The 19,021-nt window shown below is 43.4% G+C and overlaps 2 protein-coding genes across 2 annotated transcripts in view; one reads left to right on the plus strand and one right to left on the minus strand.

Moving 5' to 3' along the window:
- The window catches only part of ST3GAL6 (ST3 beta-galactoside alpha-2,3-sialyltransferase 6), a 108,689-nt gene that overhangs the window by 64,701 nt on the left and 24,967 nt on the right, over nucleotides 1-19,021 (minus strand). Inside the window, exons 24-26 of the mRNA XM_084522508.1 lie at nucleotides 16,911-17,049; nucleotides 14,485-14,569; nucleotides 5,502-5,723 (exon numbers count right to left, since the gene is read on the minus strand). The gene's annotated coding sequence lies outside the window, so the exon portion shown is untranslated. The remainder of the gene's footprint in view (nucleotides 1-5,501; nucleotides 5,724-14,484; nucleotides 14,570-16,910; nucleotides 17,050-19,021) is intronic.
- On the plus strand, nucleotides 6,954-15,692 carry CPOX (coproporphyrinogen oxidase). Its single transcript, XM_084522864.1, has 7 exons — nucleotides 6,954-7,389; nucleotides 7,485-7,631; nucleotides 8,109-8,219; nucleotides 9,114-9,255; nucleotides 11,214-11,432; nucleotides 13,208-13,312; nucleotides 15,149-15,692. The coding sequence occupies exons 1-7, from the start codon at nucleotides 6,969-6,971 to the stop codon at nucleotides 15,234-15,236; spliced, it is 1,233 nt and encodes a 410-aa protein (XP_084378990.1). The 5' UTR covers nucleotides 6,954-6,968; the 3' UTR covers nucleotides 15,237-15,692.

Genomic DNA, 19,021 nt, shown 5'->3' on the forward strand with positions numbered 1-19,021 from the left:
ATCAAACTGAATGCAACCTGTAACTTGTTATCTGAGTTTAGGGATTACTTATCAAAAAATTATACGAGAAAGCAAAATTACATGTTTTAAGCAAAAGTTGAAACATATTAAAATATATCAAAGCATATAACACTGTTGAAATGTTTAAAAGCTATTTGTCTTTTACAAAAGTGCAATTGAAATAACAGAGCTAAAGAAAGTATGTACAACACCGATTGCATGAAATTGGTAGACTTAAAAATTACAAGAGCTTAAGAACCTTGCCTATTTTCTAGAACCTTTTCTATTTTCTATTACCTAGAGAAATGCCATAGCAGCAGTAAAAAACTCTCTTTTCTGTTATATTGTATGATTCAACTGCTGCTCCACGAGCTCACAAGACCTGACGCACATTTCTAGGATAGGTTAATATTGCTGCAAACTTCTTGTTGTAAATCTAATATCACTTCCTTTAAAATCCAGTACCTAAATATAAATTAAGAAATGGATCACAATAGCAGGTCACAGTGATACCATGGTGAGGCAAGTGAACGAATATGCAACAAGTGAAATATGCCTATATTCTCTATTTAGTTCAGTAAACAGATGTAGCCTCTTAACTGTTTAAGAAACACACTGTAAAAACACTAAGGATGGATTAAAGACCACTTTTTAAATGCATTTTGATACCGTGCTACTCAACTTTATAACCTAAGTGACAGTCTATCTCAAGAAGCAGGAAAGGCAGATAGGGCTCTATATCCCATGGACCCTGGTTTTAAAAATAAAAGCCATCCTCTTAAAACTTCATTTTATAAACAGGTGAAAATGTGAGAACTTTTCCAAGTGCTTCTTATTACAAAATTTAGGGGGAAAAATTCTGTTTCTCAAGAAAGCAGGCACAATGCTTCTGTGACTGGTTGGTATCTCACATTAAAGGAAAATGAGGACATCTGGAAGAGAAAAAAGGTTTAACATTTTTTGGAGAGGAAACTTTGCAGGGGTTTTCCACAAGTAAGAGTAGAAACTGCTCTTCTGTGTAAAAGAAGACTGGGGATGACAACACTAAGTACTGTGTTTTCACACTAAAAAAGGCCTTTGGGGAAAACTGGTGATAAGCATGTGATAGCCTAGCTAGGGACTTTCAAGAATGGGGGAGGGAAGGCATCAGGAGAGGGCTCTGGGTTTTATTACATTTAAGAAGGAATTAAACTGAAGAAGTACCCAAAAGGGGAAGATAATACAGTACTGAAATCCACTATTGTCTGGGGCACTTTGTTTCACTTAAAAGCTGAAAATACAATGAAATCTCACAGAACTCATGACAAAACATGCTCTGGGAAAAAGGCTGAGTTATATAAATAGACAAGAAAGGAAGTCTGATACTGAGATGGTACAGCTGCCCTACAAAGCCCTATACCTTGTCAGAATTTTTGAGATCTCTTGATTAGAGGTCATGCAGGTCAAGCTGTTGGAAAACAGTAGTACCAGTAAGAGATCAGTTCTGTGGCCTTCAGTATGCTGGCCTGCTCCTCAAATCCATTTTGGTCAGTGCAAGCCACACTGTACCCAGCAGGGCTCACCTGGAGTTCAGCTCACTAAGGAAAACTAACTTTTAAAAAACATTAGTGGTTTCCAGACTGTCACAAGCTGCCCCAAAAAGCTCCTGCTCTGTCCTGCTGTCCTGCTCCTGCTGTCCACTCTCACCTCAAAATACACTACCTACATTCATCCATAGGGCAGGCTCCTCCACCTCTCTGCTGTAACTCAGTCCCTAGTATCCCTGCCTATAGACCTGCCTTTGCACTCCCCAGCTTTGTCACTAGCAATATTTTTTCTGCTTCATTAATACTGCCCGGTCCATAGGTATAGACCACTGTAAAATGAAACCTTAAAAAAATGTTGGCAACAAAAGAAGTGAAATGTGTTATTCAGCTGGTGGTGATTCCTCTTTGGTAAGTCTAAAATCAGAGTTTTGTTAAGACACTTATTAATGGGCTTTTTCAAAGCACACTCAAAAACAGACAATAACAAAACAGCGTTCTTTGTTTCTCAGAGTTCTGAGCCAGTGGGTTAATTTAGAAATTCACTAAACTGATGAAGACCTACAGTGTTTCATTTGAGAAATGCACGCGTTTCACAGGTAAGTAATGTGTTCCCAACAAATACTTTGCATACAGTGACAGTGGTCACCATAAAAAGGACCAGCAGGCTAGGATTCTCTATCCTGGTGAAGAGATACCTTAGGAAGGCCTGATGGCATGGAGAGGAATTTCACTGTCTCTTTAGATATTCAACAGAGAGGAGCCATCAATGAACCTAAGAGAAGTTGGGTTATAAAGACACCCTACAGTCCTATAGAACTCCTTGCCAGATGATTTTTTATCTTCAGAAAATCCTCAAGGAAGGTTGAATGAGGATTTAGAAGAGAGATCTATTGATATAATCAGCAAGCGCAGACCGTGAAAGACTCTGATGTAAAAATCTTGAAAACTGCAGAAAACTGTACAAAAGGAATGTGAACAATTATGAAAAGTTACTGGTCTAAATACGATTTTGTCCTGTTGATAATAGATGAACTAGAACCTAATTTCATGGCTTTCAGCCTGACACCATGCTTTATACCACAAAAGGTTTTAGACACACAAGATAGGAAGACTGCACTTCACATCTTTTAACCCAAGCTTCTGAGGTTACCACAGTCACGGAAACAGATTTTAGCACGTGGGATACACTCTTTCCTCTTGCCTTTCCCTTTTATAATTTCTCCCTAGAAATAGGCAGCAGGCACTCTCCTTCTGACAGCCTTTCAGCACACTCATTCTTCCCCATTCTCCAGACTTGGAGGTTCTCCTCCTAATCGTCTATCCTCCTGTGATGTTTGGGGTGACAAAAGCTCCTAGAGATCTGGCATGTTCGCACCCAAGCTCCTTACAGAAACAAACCACGTGGGAACTCCTGCGACACTCTGCTTCTGTTATAGCTCTGTTACATTACTGTCTCACTACAAATACTTTAGCAAATGCAGAGATAATTGATTCAACAGTGTGAGGTTTTGCCCACACTCTGGGGACTAAATGATAGCGGGTGAATCATGAACCTGACTGTATCTTTCTGCTGGCTGTTTCTGGGCGTTCTTCAGCGGATGACCTTATCTCTTTTTTTCCAAATGAACAGAAGTTCAGAAGTTTCTCAAGCCACTCACTTTTACCATAAAAAATTAAAGTACTTCCATTATGACTCTGCATGATTCATGCATGCTTTTTGCAAAAGGTTAAGAGCAAATGCGTTCTTGGGAGAAGCAGAAATATATTATTTCACATGATTAGTGCTCTCTGACACCCTTAAAATCAATGGCCTTACTGAACTCAAGGGAGAAAGGAAAGGAAAGAAAGGGAGAAAGGGAAAGGGGAAAGTTAGCATGAACCTACCACACAGACAAATTACTGAGATCATAGATACAGAAGGAAAGGTTATCATCTTTCTTTTACAGGCTTTGTATCACCTACTGTTTCAGCTCAATCCCCAAAGTTTTTACTTCTCTTTCGGATGCATACAGAAAAAAATAACTTTATTCAGCTTATTCCGTCATGCAAGACCTTTAAGCTGACCTCTGTTAAACAAGAGTACTTTTTCAATTTTGAAGTTCACATCAGCACTTAGAAGTCACAATCAAAGCTCGGGGTAATACACTAAGCTGGAAGAGACTGGCTTCCTTAGCTTTAGAAGCAACAGAAATGAAAAACTGAAAGGGATTTTTTCTGTTCTCAAAAAAAAAAAAAAAATCTTCCATTTTTCTGATAAGCAACTGCATTAATTCAGTGCTCAAAATAAAGATATCAAACAGCCTCAATGAATACATTATGTCAGTCTCAGTCTGAATCAGACCTGATCATGCTTTGCTATCAGACCATTTAGTGTCTCATGGTCTTTTGTTAATACTCTGTTTGTGCATAAATTCTTGTAGAGAAGAAAAACAACACAGACAGCACCTAAATGCACGCAGCAGAAAAACTTCAGAGCTCTTTTTAAAGCACAGGTGTTAAATAAATAAATAAGTAAATAAATAAATAGCAATAGTCTGTCTCTGGAAAAGAATAAAAATGTAGTTGAGTCCAGTTCTTCAACTCTACAAGTCTGTAGACTTATAGCCTTCTCTAGAATCGTACTGGTTTGCACCAGTAGAGATTTTGGCTACTCTAAATAGTGTCACTCTCTCTGAAAACAAAACCCCACAAGATCCACAGTACCACATTACATTTGTGTATGAAAAGCATCAAAATGGATGACACAATAACTAAATAACACAATATTCACAGTCATCTTGCCATGTAAAATTTCAGTCTTTTAAAGCTGACACAAAGACCTCATTGGGAAGTCGATACCTCAGAATTTCACCTAGCCCACTATAAAAGGGGAAGGTATATTTCTGCAGATTCAATTTTTAATTAAGCAAATGGAAGAAACAATTCCAGGTTTTCTTTTTGTCTTTGATCCAAGCTCAGAGTGCCTTTTTTTTTTCTTCCCAGACAACGCTGACTGGACAATGTGATTGCAACAAAGGAAATTCTCACTAGATATGAGGAAAAAAATCTTCCTCATGAGAGTAGTGCAGTGTTGGGGCAAGACCCAGGCATAATGTGGAACCCTCACCTTGGTGGTTTTCCAAATGCAGATGGATAAGGAGGCCCTGAGTAACCTTATCTATCTGGGGAGTCATAAGCCCCTGGAGCTGGACTAAAGACTTCCAAAGGTCCTGTCCAGCCTGAATTATCAGATGTTATCAAAGTTTGTACTCAACCTACAATACAAAAAAATGAAATTTTTAGTAAAAAAAAAAAAAAAAAAAAAAAAAAAGTGAAAAATAGTGGGACTGTTTAACCTAGAAAAGAGGAGATTGAGAGGGGATCTTATCAACCTCAACAAATACCTGAGGGGACAACATAAAGAGCACGGGGCCAAACTCTCCCCAGTAGTGGCCAGTGATAGGACAAGGGGTAATGGGTATAAATTGTACCACAGGAGGTTTCATCACCATTTAAGGAAGAACTTCTTTGTGTTTTGGGTGACAGCACTGGAACAGGCATCCCAGAGAAGTCATGGAGTCTCCTTCTTTGGAGATATTCAAAACCTGTCTGGATGCGATCCTGAGTAACATGCTGTGGGTGACCCTACTTGAGCAGGGGAGCTGGACTACGTGATCTGTGGAGGTCCCTTCCAACTTCAGCCATTGTGTGATTCTGTGAAATTCTCATCAGTTTGAATGAATTTTACATGTCTTCTGGTATCAGCATTTATTTATTTTTTTTTCCATTATAGTAGTGTCTAAGAATCCCACTAAAAGAGCAGAGCTTTACCACAATAAACAGTGTGGAAGCAGACATAATGAACGCTGTTTATCATGAAAATGTTTAAGTAAATCCACTGGATGTAATTCAAAATGAAAGTAAGCTATCACAGCCCTCCCTGGATAAAGAACTGTACAAAGAGATGCTTAGTGCAGCTGAATTAAGCAGGCTTACCACAGTTCATAACATGGCAGTGCCCTTCTCCTTCAGCTTCAGATCTCTCCTGCAAACAAAGGACACTTCCCTCATTCCTTTTGGCAGTGGTTCAGGTCTCCTGGCTCAACCAGGCACCTCAGAAAGATCCCATCCTGCACAGCTGATGGTAGAGGAGATTGTCCAGCTCTGAGGTCTCCTTCCCTTTTTACTTGCAGAGCTACAGCAGCTTCACAGCAACCTCTGCTGCCAAAGACCAGAATCAGATCAGAAATGATGGAACTGTCTAAGCTGTTATCACTTTACATAGAAGATTCCCCCCACACACACACAGTGGAAACAACTAGGTAAGGAAGCCCCGATCCATACTAGGGACAAGACTCCCTACCTTCGTCTTGGATACTACTGGTGTAAAACAGTCCTGAAATACCAGCAGCGGCCTGTTTCCAGAACTGTCCCATACCAAGTACAAACCTTGCAGGTTAGGCTTTTGAGGTAATTGTTATTATTCTCAGTCTAATCCTGACATGAGTCTTTAACTGATGACAGTTTTAATAAATATCATTATTTATTAAAAAGTAATAAACTTAATTTAAAAAATGTTAGTAAATCTGCTGCTTGATTTGAAAGAAAATTCTCATAGCTCAGTTCAGCACAGTACCATCACCCATGGCTGCACTGTCACTTACACGTTTGCTTGAGGAAAAACATAGCTTTACTTGTTTGCTAAAGTTTTTGGTTATTGCGGTAGTCCTTCGTTGTACTGTCTTACAGCAAATACAGCTGACTTCAAGGCAGCTGAGAAAAGAGAAAATCGGTTTAACAGATCTGGTGACAACATCAGCACTGAGAAAATCAAACTGAACTGTAAACTGGTGGTGCGTAGTACCTTTCAACATCTGACTCAGTGTTGATTCCTTACTACTCTTATTAGTAAAAACGAAAACAAAATACCAAACGGTGTTTCAACTTCAGAGAGAAATAAGAAAGTGTAAGCATGTGCCTTGTGAAATCTGTGGGAAACTGTCTCATTGCCCGACACCGGCAGTCCCACACATCGGTGCTAAGAGACTCGGCTGTGTGAGCATGAAAACGAGCCGTGTCACGCACAGCTGAGCAGCTCCACTGCAGGGCACTTGAAGAAAATGATGCAGCTGCACCCCTGCTCCAGCCGTGCCTGAACCTGCTCGGGCCCTTACTCACAAGCTACTCCACAGCCTCGAAGCAGCTGCATCACCGAAACTAGGTTATTCGATCCTAACACGTAGGAATGTTTTATGTGAGGAAGGACAACTTGAGGAAGGACGAGAGCTCGCTGCTTTGTACCAGCCAAGCCGTAAGGCTTGAATGCCGTGTGGTGATGCCACTTCGCCCCTCTTTGGCTGTGTGTACCCTCCTCACCGCCTGATAACCGCAGTGTGACAAGCCGTGGGCCCCGCCCGCCATGCCGCCCCGCCCCGCCCCGTCAGTGCGCCTCAGGTGCCCGTCATGGCGGCGGCGGCGCAGCTGCTCCGCGGGGCCGCCCGCGCTGCCCGGGCTCCGCCCGCCCTGGCCCGCCGGGCGCTGGGCTCGGCGCCGCCGCCGGGGGTCCCGGCAACCCGGGGCGGGCCGCGTTGGGCGCTGGCGGGGGCGCTGGGCGGGCTGGGCTTGGGGCTGGGGCTGTGGCGGCGGCGAGCAGCCATGGCGGCGGGCGAGGAGGAGGAGGAGGAGGAGAAGGAGGAGGAGCGGCTGCGGCGGCGGTTCATGGCGCCGCCCGTCAGCGGGCTGCGGGAGCTGCGGCGGCGGCGGCGGGAGCTGCGGAGCCGCATGGAGCTGCTCATCATGGAGACGCAGGCGGAGGTGTGCCGCGCCCTGGCGGCCGTGGACCCCGGCGCCGCCTTCGCCGTGGACACCTGGGAGAGGAAGGAAGGTGCGGGGGGACGGGAGCAGCGGGGGGGGGGGTTGCGGCCCCGGCGGGGCGCTCCCGGCCCTCGGTGACCGGCGGCGCGGTGCTGGCCTTGGCAGGCGGCGGCGGCATCAGCTGCGTGCTGCAGGACGGAGACGTCTTCGAGAAGGCGGGCGTCAACGTGTCCGTGGTGTTCGGGCAGCTCTCCGAGGAGGCGGCGCGGCAGATGAGGAGCAGGGGCAAGTCTCTCAAGGCCTCCGCGGACGGTAAGGGGGCCGAGGCTGCCTCTGCGGGCGGGGGGAAGGCAAAGTCACAAGGTTGTTCCTCGAGAAAGATGCTGCAGGAGTTGCTTCTTGTAGAGGTGGAGGGAGAAAGCCAAAACGACGCGAAGGCCGAAGGGGATTCGATGGCATTCCTGTAGCAAAGGTAGTTCTCAGGATGGGATGGTGGAAAGCTGGAGCAGTGCCTCACATTTTCAGTGGTCATCATCATCTAAAGGATGCTCTAATGTTACCATTAGGTTGCGTTTTTAGGACAAGTGTAGAAAAGGTACTTAAGTGCATAAAAATTGTGTGTGAGAAGTAAATCTAATTAATAATTATCACTACCCAACACAATAGATTGTCTTGTAGTGGACCAATAACTTGGAAACTAAGTATAAATAGTGATGTTCCTTACATTATAATAAATGAAGTTATTTGACAAGCTGAAGACTTCTTTTTCCTGTGCATCTTTTTACCTAGGAAAACTGCCTTTCTGTGCCATGGGTGTAAGCTCTGTTATCCATCCAAAGAATCCTCACGTTCCAACTATGCACTTCAACTACAGATACTTTGAAATTGAGGAAGCAGATGGTAAGAATTGTCAGCCATTGTAACACGTATGATGTGTGACTCTGCATGAGGAAAGCAGGAGTGCATGGCTAGGGTTAGAGGTTAAGAATCAGTCCAGTTTTGTTCCCAGGTATGCCAATAACAAGTTGTGTAGCACCACATTTCTTAATCTCTGGGGTTTCAGAGTTATATATTTATGGCCTCTTGCACATTAACATGTAAAACATTGAAAGAAGCAACTGTAGAATTTAATAGGAGAAAGGCCTGAAGGACTGATAAGCATTCTGGTCAGGCTATGCAACCTTTGTCTCAGAAGCTGGAAGGACATACTGTCAGAAACATCACTCTCTGTGTTAGTTTTCCTCCCCCTGAGTTTCTGCCATGTGCTACTGTCAAAAGGCAGGCTTCAAAGCTAGGTGCTTTAGCACCAAGAGGCCATTTGTACGTCAAAGCTCAGGGAGAATTTTCTTTGAATTATTTTGTCAGAGTATTAAAGATAATTTCTAACCAATTAGTTACCCTGGAATTATTAACGATGTTTCCTTTCTTTGGCATGCAGTAATGTTTCTAGATACTTGAAGTATCCATGAAGTTGCAGTTTCCTTGTCTTGTATAAGGTGTAACTATGACAATAGGAATTGACAGCCCATTTTGTGAAATTGATACTCCGTGGCATCTGGTAGAGTAACATGTCCAAAATATCCAACAAATAGTTCTCACTGCTGTGAAATTTGTTCCATGTTTTCCTGTTTGTTGAATTACCTTGAACTCAAATTTGTCATGATTGTTTAGGGATACCACTGAATAATGATTTTTGTATTGTTCAAGTAGTTGTTAGTTGTTGGTGAGCCACTAGCAATGTATTTCTGTTCGGCAATTTAAAAAGAAAAAATGTTGTTTGCCCCTCTCCTATAGGCACTAAACAGTGGTGGTTTGGTGGTGGAACTGACCTCACTCCAACTTACTTGAACGAAGAAGATGCTGTACATTTTCACAAGACTCTGAAGGAAGCTTGTGACAAGCATGATCCGAAGCTGTATCCGAAGTACAAGAAATGGTATGTGGGGAGTGATGTGCTTGGATCCCTGTTGTGGGAGCAGAAGATGGTGTTGGAAACTGTCAGTTAAGTGTGTTCTAGGAAAACTATGTTCTGTTCTGCCTTTTGATAAGTATCAGCAGGCCCTAATGAAAATCAGGAGATGTGTATTGGGATAAAATGTAGTCTAAAGCAGTCTGCTATTTATGGAGGCCTGAGAGATACTGTTTGGCCATTGCTGCAGTTTTGAAAACTCCATTCCAGTTATTCTGCCCTCAACATGTCCTTCATTCCTTTTTTTTTTTTTTTTTTTTTTTTTTTTTTTTTTTTTTGGCCAGGTAGGTAAAGAAGCTTCTCTTTTTAATGTAGAAGCTTCATAATTTTGATGGAGCTGCAGTTTTGTTTCAAGTGACGCATTCACAGAGTGTTCAACAGCATATTCTCTGAAGATGTGAATTTTGAATGTTCTTGAGCTGAGAGATGCAGTTGATGGGATCCTTTGCTACTCAGTGGGGGCTTGCTGCTTTGTGTCTGATAATCCTATCTGCTACAAGCTATGGTATCCAGAAGGGAGGGTTAGCCTTTTGTAAGCTACCACGTTTTCTCTGAGGACAGGAGATAAAGTGGGTGTTGCAGCTTGGGTGTGAGCCTCTTAGTGTACAGAAGCACGTCTTAAAACCTTAAGACTACAGTCTGGCTCTCTGAGGAATCTTTTTGTGTGCTGGTTCAGAGTGCCTGCCTTAATGGTCAGGTTGTGTGCAGGGAAAGTAGGCTAGCAATGCCAGATGCAGGGCATCAGAGGGACAGACATCTGTTCTTAGTCTGAGGGCAACTCAAGGGAAGACTAATTGTATCCCGTATGCAAAGACACTGGTTCCTAATTCGAGCATAAGTGCTTGCTGTAAACAGCAGCTGTGTAGGGGCATGTGGTTGCAATGATGGAGTAATATGAATCTCTGTGTCGCCCTTGTTCCACTCCTCTCAAACAGGAAAGCTCTTATGTTTACCATGCTGCCTTCCTGATCCAGCTTTAAAACTTTGTTAACAATGATTGTGGATGGACACATGTATGGCATGCTAGTCTTGAAGGCAGGCATGATCTTGCTGTTGGTGGTTTCTTCTTCCATTTCTACCCCATGTGAAGGCTTGCAGGGCATGGTTGCCCAAGCATGCAACTCTAAGTTGGGTGTGGATACAATGAATCAGGTGATTTATAGTAATTGCATACCTACACACTCCAGTAAATACAAAATAGATTAATTCCCACCTCATTGTAGGATAAACTGCACTTATTCTTCCATAAACTTGAAAATGAGCTGTGAACAGCCACTGCTAGAATGACCTCATCTTCTACATTTAACCATTACAAAGTCTTTTTCCAAAGAAAGCTGCCTCACTTTTTTTTTTCCTGTCCTCTTAAGTGACAGCAGCTTTCTTATCCAGTCTTGGGTTTGCCAATTCTTTTAGTTCTGATGTAGAAAATATATTTTTCACAAGAATGGCAAAAAGAGTAAAGAGATCCTCTTTCAAGTTTATTTCACATCTGCCTGAAAGCTGTACAAATAATCTGGGATCTGCATGTAACCCTGTGAATGAAACCTAAAAAGAGCTCCCAGGGTGAAGTTTTGAAATCAAGTGTCCCTTCTCATAGGTAGAGAACGTGGATTGGATCACTCCATATGGAAACTTTTGCCACGGTTTTTGAATGTTGCATGTTCAGTGACTGTCCAGTGATACGTAGCTTTTCAGGGACGATTTAATTGGAGCTTTTACTGTGCTTGAATGCAGGAGTGTGTTCTGTGTGGTGTTGTACAGTCCTGCTCTCAGCAGGCAGTGAAACAGTGATGCAGCCAGCACTGTAGGAATTGACTTTTCATCGCTATTTCACCAGTGCCATCCTGTGCCGTGTCGGTTTGGAGTAGTGTTTGTTTCTTTTAATATTGTGGGCCATATTATTAATTGTCTGCTGCCCCTTTCAGGTGTGATGACTACTTCTTTATCAAGCACCGTGGTGAGCGAAGAGGGATTGGAGGCATATTCTTCGATGATTTGGACTCTCCTTCCAAGGAGGAAGTTTTTCAATTTGTGCAGAGCTGTGCCAAAGCCATTGTGCCTTGTTACATTCCCATTGTGAAGAAGCACTGCCATGACGCCTTCACACCAGAGGAGAAGCAATGGCAGCAGCTTCGGAGAGGACGGTGAGTACTGAAGGAGCGAAAGAATACCTGGGAGGTGGATGAGACTGGTGAGAATAAAATGCGCTTGTTCTTCATGGTTGTGGGGTTTATGTCCTGAAGTTTATTTTACATTCTGTTACAGTGTAGGTTAAGTTTGCACAAGTGCTCAAAAGCTTGCCAGAAGGTTGCAACACTTTCGTGTACAGAACTATTTTTGATATCCAGTGCTGGGTTGCCAGGGAGGTTGCAGAAGGTACCAGCACACCCTTGTATGTATCCCCAACCCTCCCATATGCAGCAGCACAAGCAACTGATATAAAATGCTACAGTTTCTCTGACACCTTCAAGGAGAAAAAAAAAAAAAAAAAAGAGAAGCTCTGTACAAGCAAAGAGGTGCATATGTCCTGAATCCCGCCTTCTCCTGCAGTCCAGTGATATGGGATATAGAACTGTCCTGTCACGAGGAGCATAAGGGTGAAGGAGTCATGCATACTATTCAATAACGAAGCTAAACTCCAGCAAGTCAACAAATATTTGTACCCAAGAATGTTTTCAGTTTCTTACATATTTATTCGATCTGGTATTTTTCTTGGCATTGAAGTAAGTATGCTGTGAACTCTTTGTGAAGGAATAAAGATAAACAGAGGTTTTATTTTTCTGGAATGGTCCAAAGTCTTTAATGTAGACACTTGAAGATGCTTATTACTCTGAATGATTGTTAATGCTGCAAAAGCGTAAGTACATTGGTACGTACTCTCGTCTCTGTCCTGTGATTGCCTAAGCAGGTGGAGAAATGTGAATATATGTGCCCTGTGCAAAAATGAGGAGTCTTGCTGCTTTTTCTGCAAAGAAACCTGTGAAAGTGGCATGGAGAGGACATAAGCATTCAAGTTTATATCACTGGCCTGCAGCAGTTAGTCAAATAAGCATATATGCTTAATTGGCTAGAACTGTTCCTGGGAGTGCTGGACTCCTGGGATCCATTCTGTAGATGGGATTTAGCAAGCCTGGTAATGTTACAAGAAGGAATAGCTTCTTTAAGCTGCAGCTAGGACTGGTTCAGGCTGCCTGTTGCTCTGGACCTGTTTGCAGGTTGTTGAACTAGGCAAAGCTCTTGTTTCTGCCAGTAAGAAAGAGCTCCTTCCTTTCTGTTTCTCTGCTAAGTATTAATACCTCCGTACTGGTTGTTAATATAAACCCTGCAGAATTGTCACTGCTCTGTCTGCATGCTGAGGGCAGAAAAATGTCCGTTCTGGGACTAAAACGTCCCAGCCAGCACTTTGAAGCTGTCTGACTTTGCTGCTTTCCATACCTCCTCAAGAAACAGGAAAATCTTTTTCTGACCATGCTGCTGATGCATCCTTCAGAAGGACCTGCAGCATGGAGGACAGCATAGAGGAGTTTTTTAAATGTATATGGTCACTTCCAGCTCCTCTTGTCTTGATACCACCACATGAGAGGACTTAGTTTAACCAAGCTAAACCTGGTGTCGAGCTTGCTAGCAGGGTGGAGTCCTGGTAGAAGTAAGGTCGTACAGCACCATGCACAATGCTCTCTGCACAGTTTGTCTGCTCATCTGTTAGCTAAGGCCTTACTTCCTATGCTTTGTGCAGTAGCAAGGTTTTATTTTCATTTCCATGCAGAAGATGCTAGAGACAGTTGGCCCCCAAAACAGGCTTCATTTGACACCCAACACAGCAGAAAGGCAGTTTTTGTTTGACATCTGCTAGCTGAAGAAGGCACAAGCAACTTGTGATTATACATTTGTTTTTCTGTTGTATCTTCACTCCCCGTAGGTATGTGGAGTTCAACTTGGTTTATGACAGAGGTACAAAGTTCGGCCTACTAACACCAGGATCAAGGATTGAAAGCATTCTTATGTCTCTGCCACTGACTGCAAGGTAAGGGCATAACTGTGTATGGAGTTGCAGGTAGGCATTGTTCTCACCGAAATACTTTAGGATTAAATCAAAGGTCTGTTGTGATGTCCAGTCTCTTAACAGTGGTTGGTTCATGCCTGATACAAGAACTAGCCAATTACATACAGATGCTTCTCTGCTCTGCTACAGTCACCCATTTTCTGCTAATGTGTGGCCTGGATATCTTCTGACAAAAAAAAGGTCATTTTAAATGTTTAGTACCCATAGAGGGAACAGGAAAATCTTTCAGCAGGTATTTATTTAGTAGCTCTTTGAAACCGTGTGAAATTCTGGCAATACCTTACAAGCCTGTGGCAAGGAGTTCCACGGTTTGTGCACTGTATGAAAAAGAACTTTGTTTTCTACTTGCACCTGATGGCTTCATTTGACTTCTCAATGAATAAACAGATTTTTTTTCAAGAAAAACAGATTTTTCTTCACAACAGTTCTTATTTCACAGACTTCTATTGTTCACTGTTTTCCAGGCTGACAAGTGTTCCTCTTCCTAGTCTTTGTACAGCAGCTGTTCCACACCTTTCAACGCATTTACCACTTCAGGCTTAAGTTTTCTTTGTCCTTGCTGATCTGGGAATAAGGCTCAGACAACAGAAGCTACATATGTATATTTAAGATGCAGGTGTGCTGCTGACTCATACAGTGGCATAATGTTGTCTTTATTCATTATTCTTTTCATAATCTTAATACGCGATTTGCTGATTTGGAGCACAGGCTTTTTCACAGAACTGTTACAATGCCAAGATCTTGTCTGGGCAATAGAAGTTAAATGAGTCTCTCAATGTGTGGGTAACTTTTTTTCCTCTCTGCGCTACTTTAGATTAATCAACATTGAATTACACCTACCACATTATTGTTCAGTTGCTTGGCTTGATATTAGTGTTTTTCAACTACCTTTTTGTTTTAAATTATCTCACTTAATCTCATAACAACTAACTCTGGCATTTACTATTTACTTCCCTTTTTAGGTTGACTTTAGATATGCTGATTGCACAAGTCTGTATCATGAATTTAGTGACCTCCTTCCCCTAGCAAAGCTAGCTGTCACTTGCTATCCCTTAAATGTGAGGGCTGTCCTGTTCTCACCCTACTGCCAACACCAGATGTGTCCCCAACCTGCTGTTGTATCATGGTCCTACCTCTTGACTTCATGGCTGCAATGGTCTGATTTTGCTTGTTTTCACCAGCATAAATAGCTCACTTCACAGCATGAAGGGGTCCTTCCTAGAGGGGAAGGAAATGGAAAAAGGTTGTACCCATCCCTTTATGACTGCTGACACTTTTCTTCCTGCCATGCCTCTTTTAGCTGACTTTTCAATAAAAGGTGGTCTCTCACCACCTTGGTTTTTAAACCCAGGATTCAGCAAGGACTGGTGGTGCTTCCAGTCCAGCCATCAGTGAAGAACTTGCCATCATGGACAGCTGAAAACATTGCATCAGGGTCAAGTGATAGAATATGAAGCTGGCAATTTCCCTCGGGCCTCATGTCCTCACTGTCTTATGCTGGAGTTTCTTTTTGACCTATTGTCTCATGATACAAGTGTGGCATGAGGCTGTTAAACAGTTTGGAGATAAACCTGCATGTAGGAGGCATTTCTGATTTTTTGGTTATTTTTTTCCTGTCTTTTCAGAAGATGGAAAAAAAAGACTAAGCTAACATTTCTGCTGTATCTTTGCATTGCCTGTCTTTAATGAACTTAATGATTTGTAGCGTTATGTGTGATACGAGACTATCAACTGTGCATGTAGCACCCTCAGAAAAGGCAGCTGGGCAGTCTGAGTGCATTTCCCCTCTCCCTGCAGGTGGGAATACATGCACACCCCTCCGGAGAGCTCAAGGGAAGCAGAAATCCTGGAGGTTCTCCGCAATCCCAAGGACTGGGTGCACTGATGTGGATCGTGAAGAAGATGGATTGCTTATACTGAGCCATTATGAAAGAACAAGAATGCCTGTGAATCAGCTCATTTGAAGTGCTGCTGCATGGCATTTTAGTGTACCTATTTATACTCTTAAATGGTGCCTTAATGATGTTGTAGACTTGTTGTAACTTGCAAATATATGAACTCATTATTTAAGAGTGATCAGCTGATGTCATCCGCTGTTGATGTTGCCTTGTGAAGGACCGGTGATACCCTCCCAGGGCTAGCGTGCATGCTTAGGAACTTCCTCAACAGATTTGTTTGACTGCAAAATGTTAAACTACTATGAAATGTTCCCCCAGTGGAATGAAAGCATTATGTATGCCTACACGGTACAGCTCACTATAGGATAATGTTGGGATGATTCTAGAAATTCTTTTTTAAAAGAATAAATTTAATAAAGAATAATATTTGTTATGATTTTAAACTTGAACGTCTGCCTTCTTCACCTTGTGAAAAAGGTGTATATATTGACCCTGTTTTATTTGGGGGGGGAAGCCTCTGTGCCTTTGACTTGACTGACCAGTGAACGAGGGATTCTGGGTTGGGGTGCTGGTTGTGCCTGATGTGGGGTGAGAGCTGGCTGTCAGCTTTAAAGAGAAGCTGTCGAATGCTTCTCTCCTTAAATCGCAGCAGCGATCAGCTGCAACAGCACCTCCCCTCTGCCTCTTGTCAGGGTGGGCTGGGACAGGCCAGGAAGCTGCTGAGCGCTGCCCTGGGCTTCCCCTAAAATACCCAGGCTGCTCCGATCGCCCTCCCACGGGCACGAACCGTTTTGGGGCATAGAAAGCAAAAGGCGATCGCCGTCTCCCCGTCGGGGAATCGAACCCCGGTCTCCCGCGTGACAGGCGGGGATACTCACCACTATACTAACGAGGAGCGCGTGTGGGACACCCGGCCTGCCCGCGCCTTCTCTGACGTCACCCCGCGTGACGCAGCGCGATGGCCCCCGCAGCGCCCCGCCCAGACGCGCTTCGCTGCAGGGCTCCCCAACGCCTAACGCGTGGCCCCGCGCTGCGGGGCGATTAACCGGGAATTAACCAGGAATTAACCGTTAATTAACCGGGAATTAACCGGCTCGCGAGGCGCGGCAAAAGCCGGGCATTTCCCCCCTCAGGCACCAAAATGGAGCTGGCCCGTACGGGGATCGAACCCGCGACCTTGGCGTTATTAGCACCACGCTCTAACCAACTGAGCTAACCGGCCCGCCTCAGCGCCCACTGCGCCCCGCGCCGCCCCTCAGGCTGCACACCCGCAGGAACACGGCCGCAGCTGCGGGGCTGCGAAGGGCTAAAAGGAAGGTGCAGGAACCCTGCCTTTGTCTGCAGGGCGCTGAGGGGCCCCTGGCCGCGTCCCAGGCACGGCCGGGCGCAGTGTGGGCAGTGCTCCGGGGAGCCACAAAATGGCTGGCGCCTCTCCCCGTCGGGGAATCGAACCCCGGTCTCCCGCGTGACAGGCGGGGATACTCACCACTATACTAACGAGGAGCGAGCTGCGGGAGCTGCCGCCCGCACAGCCCCCCAAAAAGGGTCCGGAGCGTCCCGGTGTGTGGGGCTGGAGGGGAGCCTGCGGGGCAGATCCCCTCCCCAGCAGGGTAGACCGCGTATACAAGCAAGACACAATACAAAAAATAGCCAAGAAATACCTTTGTTTCAGCAGAAATAAATTGTTGAGGAGGACATCAACAAATCCAAGCCATTCATCAACCAGCAGCCCAAGTGCTGGCCTGGGTTCCTCAGGTATCTCCTCCTTTGCCATTTCACTTGCCACTGATACCACCTACCCTGAAACGCAATAATAAATATAATACATTTAGGAAGCAATAAATAAATAGATAGACAAATAATTAAACGGCAACTGCACATAGAAAGCATAGCACTGTGTGATGATAATTCAAGAGCCTTCTTAAAACCAAGCAATATTTAACATGGATTTTCCAACACTTGCCACAAAAAAAAAAAAAAAAACGACAAAAACACAAAGAAACCAACATGGTGGCAAAGCTGCCTCTTGGTGAATGCCTGGCATGAAGAGACTGCCATGGAGCCAGTGTGAGAAAACCTGGAGTTAGAAAGCAACAGGACAGGAGATATCTGATGCAAAAAATGAGCAGAAAGAGACAGGTATACATTACAGAGAAACAGAAACTCCCACAATAAAAGTTTCTAAGTTTAAAAAGTATATTTTATCAGTAAGATACTGGGGCTTTAAAAAAAGTTGAGAGGCGTCCACAAAAAATGTTGAATTAATGAACAGCACATGAATGGCACAAAGGCACAGCCCTAAGAACAACAAACCTAATATCCTCCAAATTCTGTAGGTTTTTTTGCATTTGTTGCCCCTCAGGAGAATTGCCACCTCAACACAGACCAAGACCTCCAAAACTGTGGGTTTTGGCCCATCAGAGACCAGAGTCCTCAGGAAGCAGATCAAAAGAGTCTGGGAAACTGAAGCAAACCAACCATCCCAGTGACGGATGGCAAATGCCTGTCATAGCAAAATGTGGATTTTATACTTCAAAATACTTCAGTCTCACTGGCTCACACCATCTCACAAACATACATGTAAAGGATTTTGTTAAAATTTTGAGATAAACAAACAGTATAACAAAAAACACTAGTCAGCAAAGAGCAAAACTATAAGGTCTACTTTATGTTTCTTGGAGTATGTACCACTGCTGCACCAGTATGCATGATGCTGTCAGAAAACAAGAACAGACTAAATTTTAGCATCTAGCTAGTACATGTCAATCTTAAACCTTTCATGTAAAATAAAACTTCGATAAAATGAACACACACGTATGCTTTTGATGTGTCCATGACTTATCTCTAATTATGACACTTCTCAGATCACATCCACATATCTAATTTTTGTACTTCAGTTTAGCCAAGAACACTTCTAACAGATACTTATGATTTTGCAAGCTTTGGTGTCCTAAAATTGTCCATAATATAACTTTACATTATATTATATATATGTATGTTATTTGCTGGGAGCCTGCCCATTCAGACAAATGTGTAGATTCATAGGTTGGTTTTCTGTCAACTAGAGGGATGTTTTAATTTCCTTTACAATAATATAATGTAGGAAACTGTTAGAAATTTGTAGGTACTGGTGTAAACTGTGGTCCTGCTTGTTAAAGTGTCACTGCTGCCCATTCACCATAAATAACACACTTTGCAGGACCATGGGCAGCACAGAATCGAATCAGAAAGAAATCCACACTTTTTACATTAGTTATCATAAGCAGAACTGTTTGCTCTTCAGGCCAGAAACTGCATATTACAATTAGATTATACATGAAGGAAGAAGCATTAGATTTTCAAGGCTGAGAGGAGATCATCAACATTTTGCCTCCTCCAATTTTAGGAGCAGCTCCTTTATAAGAGTTTGTAGTGACAGCTGTAGAGGACCCGAAAACTGATGAAAACAAACAAACAAAAACAATAACCAGAAGGATTTGCTGACTACGTAGCTGATTTTCTTAAAAAGAGGATTGAAGTATTGAAAGACAATTTCAATATAGATTATTTCAACCATAGATGAGGCTCAAGGCTTAGTCCCAAGGTTTATCCCACAAACACTGACACTACCAGGCTGTGCTGCATGAGGTAGGGGGAAAGTTAAATGAGGTGGAAGACCACTTGTGAGCTGAAAATTCATGTGTTATAATCTGCTCTCTCAAACCTATTCAGCATACTAAAGGCTGTAGGTGAGGAGATGCAGCCACGAAGTCTCACTGTGGGGCTGACACAC

Source organism: Aythya ferina, assembly GCF_964211825.1.
Source record: "Aythya ferina genome assembly, chromosome: 1".
Lineage (NCBI taxonomy): Eukaryota > Metazoa > Chordata > Aves > Anseriformes > Anatidae > Aythya > Aythya ferina.